The following is a 12,909-nucleotide window of genomic DNA, read 5'->3' on the forward strand; positions in this document are numbered from 1 at the left end:
TATGGGTTACTTGGGGGAACTTTGTCTCTTTAATGATTTACAACTAAGATTGACATTAATTACGTATAAGCTGTTTCTGTAGTGGAGGGCACCATCACTGAACATGATCCACTGTGAACCAGGAGCTTGAATCGGCCACGTGGATCAAACCGTTACCCTCACTCTCCACTGCCGATCCACTATCAGGGCTCCATTTTCTCAGTGTGGCCTACGGTCACCTCACTTGCTGCACCTCGTGTGAGGGCTATCATTATTGCTAATTGAATGTTGCTTAAGATGATGGAAAGCATTACAGCAGCCATGCATATGCATAACTTTTCTTCCTTTTGTTCTTTAATGTACAACCAGTGCAGCATTCACTGTAGACCCATCTACTCACTATACATTTACTCATCCACTCGCACTAATTCACTCATTTACCAACCCACTCACACACTAATTCACTCATTCACCAACCCACTCACACACCACTGACCCACCAACTCACATCCTCACCTAACTCCACATACTCACTCATCGATCCACCTACTAAGTCCCCCACCAACTCAAGCAGGCACACACTCACTCACCAAACATTTTCCCTCCGTGGACAAGTGGGCGTGGGAGGAGAATAGTGAAGGGATGGGCAAGGGTGGGGGATGGTTTATGGGAAAAATGAAGGCAGGAGCAGATTGGGGGGTTAGTGGGAGGGGTAAGTGTGGAGTGCGGGGAGAGGAGTGAAGTGAGGAGTGTGGACAATGATTTCAGTGACAAGGGGAAGTATTTTGTCAAAAGTTGTGTTCATGCATGGGCTATGCATGTCCGAGTGTTTACGCAAGTGTAGTGACTATCTTGATTTGATGCTTTCGTTTCTGCAGGAATCCATACTCTTTGGTTCTTTCGGTAAAGTCACGTAGTTAGAAATACATTTAAATAAAACAAATCACTACGTTTTGATTACAAGACAAGCAATCATCATCAGGTGGGAAAACCACAGCAATATATTTTTTTACCGAAGTGGGAGAGAGAGCTGCCGTGGCAAGAGGTTAAATAGTTAAGAAGGGGGGAGGGGCAAGGGGGGAGAGAGAGAGGAGGGGGGGGTAGGGCGAGGGGAGCGCTGCGTGAGCGCTATGAGATGGGACGTGAGGCTGGGAGAAGGAAGTGGGTGGGGGTGGAAGTGGGAGGCCAAGAAAGCTGGGGATGCGGGGGGAAATTAACTCGGAAAAGCAGACTAGTGCCCGATAGATATGATAGACACAACCATAAACAGTTAAGGTTTTACCTGGTTAATAACATACTTCCAATGATTGCTCAATTTGTATCCATCTTCTCGGTTGAAGTTTTATCTATGTTTATATATCTGGATGGCTTCATGAACAAACCATTGATAGTAGCCAGAAGGTTTGCAGAATACCTTGGTCTCGGAAAAAAACAATATCATGCGAGCCCACAGCGCTATAACAATGGTCAGCCATGCCAGAGGTATTGGTTCTGCCGTGTTTCAGATCTGCCTTGTGTTCGTGGACATGGCAGAGACACCACTACGAGACAAGAAGGCTCACATGATCGAGTCTCTCACCTTTCTGAAGAGATGCCGCGACAACAAGGTAATACCGACCACATTTACACTCACATCTGCTTCTGTCACTTCTCCTAATGCCAAACGGATCTTATTCAGAGCTAGCCTTTCTCTAATCTCAGAGAGGATAAGACTACTCCGTCTTGAACTTGATAATTTAGACAAATGTCTCCTACAATCACACTTACAATTCACAGATAAAATGTCCACATTTGATTGGAACCTTGTAGATACATGACTGCTTCTTCTGCCGCAACAATGTCTTAAAAATGTAAGGTTAACCTTATTGTTAAATTCAATAACTTGTCCAAAAATAAACCAGATCCACACGTTAAAAAGCTGGATATTAACAAGATTGTTATCAATCAGAGTAGCAGCACAATCTCCGATAGCCTAAAATCGGTACTAGCTAGAGGGCTGAATTTTGCTGCCACCCCCAAACACATCCCAGTTGATGATTTAATCGCCCACGTAGATGTAGCCCTCAAAGGCTTGGGACACATCCCGACAGACGTGGCAAGATCTGAAATAGCCACCATCCTTAAAAATGCTAAGAAATCTATTAGTAACATCAGCAAAGATGAACGCTCTGAACTCGCCAAATTGAAAAATAGAGATGACAGTCATCTTCTCAGCCTACAAGGGCAATGCTACTGTCATCATGGATAAAACCACATACAACAACAAAATCCAGGATCTTCTTAATGATGGCAGTTACACCAAAATCAACAAAGATCATATCAACCGCCTGACTACAAAAAACAACAATATCATTACCAGTTCGACTTCTCTAATCGAACCATTCAATCGGCTCTCCCTAAAACCTTCTGCTACTAGACCACCCAGATTCTATGGTCTTCAAAAATCCATAAAGAAGGCACTCTACTTCGGCCGATCGTTTCCACTATCAACTCAGCTACCTACAAACTGGCCCGTTTTCTGTTAGATACCTTGCTTACATTCACAGGTATGACTACCTCAGCAGTACGTAACTCAGCTCACTTGGTCTCTCTAATCAAGGGCAATTCACTTTCCCCAGATGATTTGCTCGTCAGCTTTGATGTAGTTTCTCTGGTCACCAAGGTTCCTGTACCTGACACCTTAGCAATAATTGAAGACTTAATACAACATGGACTGAGTCCTGATGTACCTACTCTAGTTAGGCACTGCCTTACCAACACTTACTTCACCTGGAATGGTTCTTTCTACAAACAAATTGAAGGTACCCCCATGGGTTCCCTCTTGTCACCAGTGATTCCGAATGTTTTCATGGATAAATTTGAAACAGATGCCATCCAGACATCCACCCTACGTCCTTCCTTGTGGAAGAGATATGTAGATGACACTTTCGTCATTTGGCCACGTGGCCTGCCAGCTTTGAACCAATTTCTCAACGACATCAATTCCATACACCCATTCATCTAATTCACCATGGAAGTGGAGAAGGATGGTAAGCTACCATTTCTGGATGTTTTGTTTGAGAAGAGACCTGACGGCTCGTTGGGACACTGTCTACAGGAAAGCCATCCACACACATTCCTATCTGATACCTGATTCCCACCACCATCCGGGACTGAAGACTTCCCTCATCAAATCATTACACCATAGGGCCCACTGCATTTCTGACCAACACCACCAAAACTGGAACACGTACACCAAGCCCTCAAGATGAATGGGTACTCGGACAGCATTATTCGCAAAGCTGTTTCTCCAACCATGGAGAAACAACTCCATGAGAAGCCCATCAAAACCATCATGTTACCATACAGGGCATGTGTTACTAATAATATTTCCAAAATCTTAAACAAACACAAGATCCAGGTCCGATTCAATACAGTACACAATCAGTGATCTAATCCCATCTGTGAAGGAGGTCATTCCTGATATGCAATACCTTGGAGTCTACAAACTGAGTTGTACCTGCGGTAGCAGTTACATTAAGGAAACGAAACTACATGTCTCGGACCGGGTTCGCGAACACAGCGCAGATCTGAAACACGGCAGAACCAGTACCTCTGCCGTAGCTGTCCATTGTATAACGCTGTGTGCTCGCATGATATTGTTTTTTTCCGAGACCAAGGGACTCTGCAAACCTTCGGGCTACTATCAAAGATTTGTTCATGAAGCCATACAGATATATAAACATAGACATAATTTCAACCGAGAAGATGGATACAAATTGAGCAATCATTGGAAGGATGTTATTAACCAGGTAAAACCCTAATTGCGTTATGGTTGTGTCTATCATATCTGCTGGGTACCAGTCTATTTTCCCGAGTTATTTTCCCCCCGCATCCACAGCTTTCTCGGCCTCCCACTTTCAGCCCTGTCCACTTCCCCCCCCCCAGCCTCACGTACCCTCTCATAGCGCTCACGCAGCGCTCCGCTCCCCCTACTCCACACCCCCCCCTCTCTCTCCCTCCTTGCCTATCTCCCCTTCTTAACTATATAACCACTTGCCACGGCAGCTTTCTCTCCCACTTCAGCAAAAAAAAATCTTGCTGTCGTTTTCCCACATGTTGATAATTGCTTGTGTTGCAATAGAAACGTCGTGATTTGTTTTATTTTAATTTATTTCTAATTACGTGACTTTACCGAAAGAACCAAAGAGTAGTGTAGTGACTGAATGGGGTTGCATTTGACTCTGTGCACAGTTACTAAGTGAGGATTCTTACAGGCAAAAATCCGCCAAAAAGTCTTTACAAGCTGCTGGGGCAAGTGCTGTTAGAGAGCACCTATGAAGGCCGGTATGGTATATGATGGGGTGGGTGACCAGCATCACGCCTGGCGGCCATTGTCTCACAAGTAGCAATATTTTACACACTGCACCTGGTACTTATTTGAAGACGAGTTGCACGCACAATTTGTGAAGTAGCGAATGCGAGGTGTGCCAGTCTTACATTAGCTCTTTACATCTGTGCAGTCCAGGCTGGAGTATCTTCATTTCCTCGGTGCCAATGCCACAGCCGAACAGGTTGAGTGTCTGCACAGGCTCTTCTCGATGCTGCAGGATCCAGGAGAGGGCAGCGCAGTCTGGCAGGGACAGCCTTGTGCCTGACAGGTCTATCTCAGTCATGGACCGAGTCACATCACTCAAGTATATGCAGTCGTGCAGCTCGTGCACGCAGTGCAGGAGACTGATGAACCTGTGTTTGTCAACCTTCTGAGTCTTCATGCTGCGATAGAGCCACTCGATTATTTCCTTTTGAGAATCTGCAGATGGAGGATCCAAGATACCCTCAAAGAACTTCCATGGAGTGCTTGATGCTAGTCCACAAAAAAACCTCTGAAACACATCCAACCTCCCATCTTTGCTATCCTCAATAGATTTGATGACGTCACTCACTGGCCATGTTGAATGTGACAGATGCACGGCTATTGCTGCAAAGAATTCCTGCATTGTCAAGTGTAAAAAAGAATAACAACTCCCTTGTTTAATGCCCTCACATGTGAACACTTTGTTGATGAATGTACTTCCTAGTTCAGAAGAACTAACAGCACACTCTTCTAGATCTTTTTGGCTGAACATCTGGATGTTTTGCTGAACCCCCTTCAGAGCCATATTGGCAAGCGGTGATACAATTTCCTTGGCTCTGCGGCTGCCACGTCTATGGTGTACTATGAGCCCAAACACGTATTGTGTGAAGAGGTCGGTCATTGATTTGAGGATAATCTCAGAATGTTCAGACTTTTGAAAATGTTCCTTCAGTGTAATGGCTGCTATATGGCAGAATGAAGGGTTATGGCACAATGTATTCACTGTTTCATTTTCCTGCAGGAGCTTGAGTGCCCTTTCTACTAGACTCCTATCTTGGTAAAATTTGTTAAAGAATGCTACTTTAGCTTCGTTGGAAAACCCAGTGATTTCAACAGCTAGATCAACATTCACTTCACTCAGCTGCTCCATGGCAATGGGTCTGGTCGTTATCAAGACCGAGGCCTTGGGCAAGAGTTTTCCATTCACTAGGGCAGCAATTATGGTTTCTACTGTTGCCGTCTTACGTGGATCAGTACAAGCATTGGCATAGTGAAGGCACTTTCCAAACTCGTCCAATCCATCCATAACAAAAAGGGTTCTCTCTTGGTTTGTGAAAATCTCATTCGCTTTGTTTCCCAAACATGAGTGCAGCTTAGAAAACAGCTCTGCCAGTGACATCTCTCCAACATCATTTATCTCCCTGAACATCATGAGCACAATGTGCTCAAAGCGTTGTGCAAACACTTTCTCTCCTGACAGCAAGCTGTGCACAATGAATTTGCTCAACATGGTTTTACCGCTGCCTGGAGTCCCCACTACAATAACCAGTCGGGGGTGGTTTTGTTCCCCAATGGATTCAACGGGATCAAAGAGATTATTGTAAGTCATCCCTTCTCTCTGTGCTCTCTCCATCATTATCTCGTGCTGCTTGCCTCTCGATAGTAACTCGTGCTCCTTGGTTTCTTGCTGGTGGTAGTAGGGAACCAGAATTGGCTTCACCATCCTCTCTCGCAAAAACACTGCAGGTTCTCCAGGTCGTGCGTTGTAGTCTCGTGTTAATGATGTCAGCTTCAGCAAGAATTCTCGGTAATCATCACCAGGGCTATCTAAATGACACAAATAATTTAACGAGCAAATTAGTTTCACTTACAATAAAAAAAATTCTATAGCAGACAAATATGTTTAAAATAAATTATGTAAAAAAAAGCGTAGCGAATTCGTTCACCATGGATAATGCATCACCATCATGTACATCATGAATTATTGTGTGGAAGTTTTCACAATGTGTATTCTACACATGCATTTTTTTATAAACACTGTACTGTACCTTTGTAAAAAAAAATTATCATAACAAAAATGTTACCACCATTTGTCTTGTGTGTTTTTCATGTGAAAAATATAGTACCATCACATTTCGCATTACTGTGTACATCAGCATCATCACAACCTAATTCTATCAATCTGTGTGTAAAATTCACTGCTTGCCTTATCCTACCATTATTATTTTTTGTTGTTTAGGATGTTGAATTTTACTTTTTATATTTCACTGGTATTGGGGCCGTGTTTCCTCTCCCATCTCAAGCTGACCTTCATCACGTAGCAATGGGACTACACTGGTGGAGTGCAGTACACCAGGCACGGTCCTAGCAGCAGAGAAGATGGAGTGTTTTCACCTCCACAACAGCAGCCACCATGAATTACAGAACTCGTAGCATCCCACGTGTTGCATCGTAGGTTCACTTGAGCTTCAACTAATCTGGCTACTGCATCATCAGCAACACTGTGGCAGCCACTACATTGTGGAGAGTGTCTATTTACAATGACAAATTTGCTCAATAACTTCCATCAGCTTTCCAAGGAAACATTGAACCCAGTGGCTCACCACTTGGGCAATGGTGACCATGGGTAGCGTGATCCCTCTGTATCTGATGTTATTTTAATCTCTCGGGAATCATATACTCGGAGTCATTATCTCCCATGGACTTTTTTTCCAAATGACGAGGGCTGCAAATTTGACGTTTAATCTGGAGTGAATTATAACCAATCCAGTTTAAGTTTCATTTATTTGGTAAAGCCCTGTGAGCCATACGGCTCTTGAATCGGTGCAACCGCAACAAACAAAAACAGGAACAAGAAACATCTTAAAGTGACTACGCGCAAACAGAAAAATCCAGGAAAAAACAGAAAAGTCTTCCAGAAAAAATAGCGTATTTCAACGCTATGTGCAAACATCCCAGTGGGATGCAAGTCAAACAATAACAACCATAATACAATTTAGATTAAAGTTATCAGTCTAACTCTGTACTACAACTAACAAATATGGCTAAACCAAAACGTTTTCGAAATTACCAAAATAAAAGCTTTAAAAGCAATGTAACAGTGATCATAGGAACTGATTAAAATTTAACAATAAACGATATACATAACATGTACTACCAAACTTTTCAGCCATAGCTGGCTGCATGAGTCACTCCATAACAGCAGGAGTATCAGTAGGAGTATCAACTTTTTCAAGAGTTAACAGGAGAGAGTAGGCTCCGTTTCATGAGTCAATGGCAATAAAAGGTTGGGTGTCATTAGAAATAGCAGTGATAGCGAGTCAATATTTAAAATTAGGAATAAAAAATGTCCTCAAAGGAGGAGACATTGTACTGAGAAGAGTAGATAGCCAAGGACGTAGCCATGTGGAACACCATAGAATGGGGGCTTCTGAACGGAAGGCAGTCCTTGCTTGGAAAAATATGGCTCACTTTTAGAGGGTGAGGGTGAAGCAGAAGCAGTGGGGAAGTGTGAGGGATGCCTGCGTAGCCATGCCGATTCAAGAGGATGAAGTGGTGTGTGGTATCCAAAGCAGCCCAAAAGTCAAGAACTAGAAGCAGCTTCCATAATTTAAAAGAGGTGGTTATTTACCCTGCATAGAGGAACAGTTTCAACGACATGGACTTGGTGGAATCTGGATTGTACCAAGTCATGGAGACCATGGCAGCAGATGGGTTTGCTGCCATGGCCACACATCTTGGGCTTCACACTTGAAAGAGAGCTTCATAGCTCATTATATTCTTTTAACTCAAATAAAATGTATGTGTTTGAAGAGGTTAGAGAAAATCACCATGTTGAAGTCTTTTGCAAAGAAAGGTAGGTGTAGGATAGGACAGAAATTCAGGAATGTTGGGGTCCAGTGTGGATGTAATGTTTTGATACTGACACACATTTCCATTATCCATCCATCCTTTCCTCCAAATTGCTGATCCCTTGTACATACCCTGCTATGGAATGGAATATGAATGTCCTCCTCCTGAGAGGGATGTTGCTATGCAAGAGTGGTGCAGTTTGCGAAAATCAAATGACAGTTCATATCAGTTCTAAGCAATCTTTCACTTAAACTTGACAGAGACATGTGAATGGATATGTGAAGTTTAGCATTACTCACGAGAAGCTGCTCCAGGGATGGCTTTACCCGCAGATCTGCTCAGATCGACACCCATCACGTAGAGCTGCTGCTCATGTTGTGATATCCACTGAACCAAGGGAGGGATCTCGGATCTCAGCGGCACCAGCACGGCTTCAATGAATCTCATGCACACTTCTTCTCCCTTGTCGAGCACCAGGTCAACCAGGTCCCGTGTTCGTGCAATGGGGTCAGTCTTGCTTTTAAGGGACGCGTATTCACTGTACAGGATCCCTGCTTGTTGTGAATGGTCAAGCACTTCTGAAGAATTCGCCTGGAGGTATGTCTGCAGTTTCACTTTGTTGGTTCTTATGATCTCATATGCAGGATTTGTTAATGCCATCACGACAATGCAGAGTCACCTGAAGAAAATGAAAACAAACCACGTGTCACCTGTAAGCATAGTCGTGTAATTTTAGCCAGGTATGGGAAAGAATAATAATTATTATAATAAAATGCTGCTACTAAAATCTGAGGTCTTGGTTAGGTACAATTGTGACTTGAGGTATTTGATTGTGATTACATTGAGTTATTTAAATTGTAATGTAAGCTTAAAATTGATATTTAAATTTATGTAAATACATCAAATAGCATCGAAACACCTTAGGCATCTCAAAATACTCTTCGGTGCAAGCATATGAACATTCATATGAACACAACACTACGAAAAAAAAGTTAAATGTTAACCTAATTCAAAACACCACACAGGTTTAGCAGATTAAGCAGCTGCGTGACACCACGTACTCACTGCCTCGATCACCGTGATGCAACGCAGACGGCTAATTGCGCTGTAATGTGCATTGATCGGGATAGCGTCACCTCTCGTTGAGTGACGATTAGGATGGAAGTGGAACGGCAGAGGGTGGGAGCCAGGTTTGATCCTGGGTGGTCCCTATGTAGTGGCCACTCCCATGCTCTCAATGTATGGGCAGGGGGTGCTCTGAAGTCTAGCAGTGGTATGATGTCACATACGCTTCACTGAAATTAATGAACATGATCTTTGTAGAGGTGCAGTATGTTTGTGTGGGGAAGCCAAAACTTAAAGTACACGCATGAGGCAGAGTCAGTGTTACTGTGATGTTCATTATGTTACCTATGTCATTGTTTGCCTGTGTGGCTATCAAACCGTGGGGTTTACGTGTAAATCAAATGCCAGGTACCACGCCATAAGCCCCGTGCTGAGCCAGCGCTATTCCGATTTCGCGTCCATCACCTTAAAAGTATTGTATACCTTTAAAGTAGTTTAATTAGCGATTTAGTGCTGTTTTAATTTATTTATTACATAGCACGTGCTCGACCCTACCAACTCACACGCGTTTGGTGGGGGGGAGGGCACCTACCAAGAAGCCCGAAGGCCTGCTATCCTAGGACCCTGGGGACCCGTTGACCCGCTCCCCTTGTAAGGGCCGGGACTGAGCTGGCCAGTGGTCGGACCCGTACCTTGGCTGGGTTGGGTCAGCATAGCCTCCCCTAGGTTCCCTGTAGCCGGAGGGCTGACAGCCGTAGTCCCAGTGATAGCGCATGCTAGCCCGGAGGCCATACCTCCCCAGGTAGTGTTAGGGACCACTAACATTACTGTACTGTACCGTTTATTGTAATAAACGTGTTGCCTCTACGGACCGTCTCTACTCTCGTCAAACCCCTTACACATTGTCTAACACACACATCGACTGACACAAACACACATCGAATCACGCGCACACACACAGCGACTTACACACACACACATCGACATATACACACAATCGACTCACAGACACAACAACAACCGCCATTGGTCACTAAGTGGCATTGACGTCACCACGACGCTTGTGCCAGGCCATGTGCACCTTGAGGCCACGTGAAGTGTCGAACACCCGCTAGCAGGAGGTCACGGGGCAGACCCAGGTGCCACGGGTCGACTGACTGAGATGACTGAGATGACTGGCTGATGCACCACCTGTGCCACCTGCTGTGCCAACTTGCTGTGCTTTAGCCACCCGGCGCTCCGCTCGTTGTTGTGAGCGTTGCTCCTCCGCCCTCCGTTGTTGTTGGAGGGGACTGCCTCCTACTGCCCAGTAGCGTCCTTCACTTGCCTCCTCCACTGAGGCCGATCTTGACACCGCTGGTACCAGTCATTGGCAAGTTCACTCAGCTCCACGTCCTCCTGTACCACATCACTCCATCTCTACTCTAGCCCGTGCCGCGCCATTTTAGCCCCCTCTATCCGGCCAAACAAAAGCTGTTTAGGCATGCGGTGGCTGGGAATGCGGTCTACATGACCAGCCAACGCAGCCTTGCCCGCCAGAGGAGCTCACCGATGGTACTTTGCCCAGATCTTTCAAGGATTTGTGAGCTCCTCACAAATCCTAGACTCGCACACACATCGACCTACACACACACATATGTACTTACACACACAGAGATATCGACTAACACACACAGACATATCTACTATCACATACACATCGACTCACACACACGCACACACACATCGACTTACTCACACACACCGACTTACTCACACACACCGACTTACACACACATACATAGACTCACAAACACATCGACCTACATGCACACACATTGACTTACACACACACATGAACCCACGCACACACATCGACTCACACGCACATAGAGCCACACACACATCCATTTACACGCAGACATATCGACATACACACACATACAGCGACTCGCACACATCAACGCACAAACAAACACATCAACTTACTGTTAAATATTATTTTTTTATACGCACACACCATGCACAAATGTGTAATGACAATGTGGATCGATAGTGAGACAGTATGGTTCCCCGGGACCATGGTTACTAATGGACGAGCTAATGATGATTAATGAGACAAGCATTGACAGGGTCACGTAAGGGGAAGCACGAGATCCATTGGCGGGAAAGTGTAATAAGGGTGGTGATCGGCAGGGCCAGGTGTGGTTAGGAGAATTCGGGAATGAGGGCGTGGCCGGACCGGGCGAGGATAAGTAGGAGCGCGAACGGAGGCTTGGGGCTACTTGGTTTGGGGAACTGCCGTGGTCGTTGCCTTGGATTGGGTCGTCTCCTTGGATTGGGTTGTCTCCATCGCCTGCGAGTTGTCTAGAGATTGGAAGCTATGTTGTCTCAGAATAGAGTTGTGTCAATACCCAAGTGTACGGAGTCACTCGCGGTTACGTGTTGAATTGTCATTGGATTTCATTCTTAATAGATATACAGAAGACAAGACAACGTCTCTGAGAGCTACATTACACATACATAGGTCAGTTTAACATGTAGGCTTTCGCGACCAATATTATTCATCTTCTTTGGTTCTTTCGGTAAAGTCACGTAGAATGAGAATAAAATAATACATTGATAAAATAAAATAACACAATAATATTCTCACGACGTTTTGGCCACAACACAAGCGGCCTTCATCAGGTGAAGGGGACGAGACTCTCTGGAGGACAGCGCTGGAGTGAGAAAGCCACGCTGAGATCACGACCTTTAAGCTGTGTGAGAAGAAACAAAGCGCCTTGACAAAGGAATTAGCATATAATTTAGCATTGAAATGGCTGAGTGATTAGCTTGTGACTGGTCACAGAAAAGGCTATGTTAAAGTTAAAGCATACACATCCGCAAAGGCACCCCTTGACAAAGAAATTAGCATAGAATTTAGCATTGAAATAGCTAAGTTAAAATATACACATCCGCAGAGGCACTCTTTGACAAGTGAATTAGCATAGAATTTAGCATTGAAATAGCTGAGTGATTAGCTTGTGACTGGTCACAGAAATGGCTATGTTGAAGTTTAGGCCTACACATCTGAGCTATTCACAGTAACTGGGTATACAATAAAATATATAATGAATACTATATAGTGAACCAATAAAAAATACTAAAATATAAATTACCTCAATGTTATCAATGAACTCTATATTCTCCAATCAGCTAAGCTACCAACAATAAGTCGTTATATATCACAATGCTATATGGCGAAAAATGGGTGGATTCTTACCCTCAACTTTAGCAACACGGATAGCTACGGGTCCTGTTCAGACGGACGAGTTCATCCATGGTCGGAACAGAGGAGGGGGAGAGAGACAGCTGCGAGGCGCTGTTATACTCCATTTTGTAAACCATACCATTAACCGTGGTATGAGAAGTATTAAGAGTCAATGCCAGCGAAAGAGCTGCGGTCTGAAGGTCATTGTAAAATACAAAAACCATCACCTTACCCTACATTGCAGGGGTCACTAAAAAGATCTCCAAAATCCTGAATAAACACAAGATCCAGGTCCGATTCAACACAGTACATAAAATCCGTGATCTAGTTCCATCTGTAAAAGATGCTGTTCCAGACATACAGTACCCGGGCGTTTACAAACTAAAGTGCCTCTGTGGTAGTAGCTACATTGGAGAAACCAAACGACATATCTCGGACCGCATCC

The 12,909-nt window shown here is 44.3% G+C and overlaps 1 protein-coding gene across 4 annotated transcripts in view; it reads right to left on the reverse strand.

Annotated features, from left to right (window-relative positions):
- LOC116936901 (NACHT, LRR and PYD domains-containing protein 3-like) overlaps positions 1–12,909 on the reverse strand; it is a 79,101-nt gene that overhangs the window by 37,168 nt on the left and 29,024 nt on the right. For all 4 annotated transcript variants that reach the window (XR_012931800.1, XM_076059177.1, XM_076059176.1 and 1 more), the window contains 2 exons: positions 8,467–8,846; positions 4,459–6,142 (listed from right to left, as the gene is read on the reverse strand). Coding sequence is in view for 3 of the 4 variants with exons in the window: in XM_076059177.1 (XP_075915292.1) it covers positions 4,459–6,142; positions 8,467–8,827 (2,045 nt within the window). In the remaining variant the exon portion in view is untranslated. The remainder of the gene's footprint in view (positions 1–4,458; positions 6,143–8,466; positions 8,847–12,909) is intronic.

The sequence above is a fragment of the Petromyzon marinus genome (genome assembly GCF_048934315.1).
Source record: "Petromyzon marinus isolate PM22_M1 ecotype Great Lakes invasive population chromosome 84 unlocalized genomic scaffold, UKy_Petmar_22M1.pri1.0 chr84_unloc.4, whole genome shotgun sequence".
NCBI lineage: Eukaryota > Metazoa > Chordata > Hyperoartia > Petromyzontiformes > Petromyzontidae > Petromyzon > Petromyzon marinus.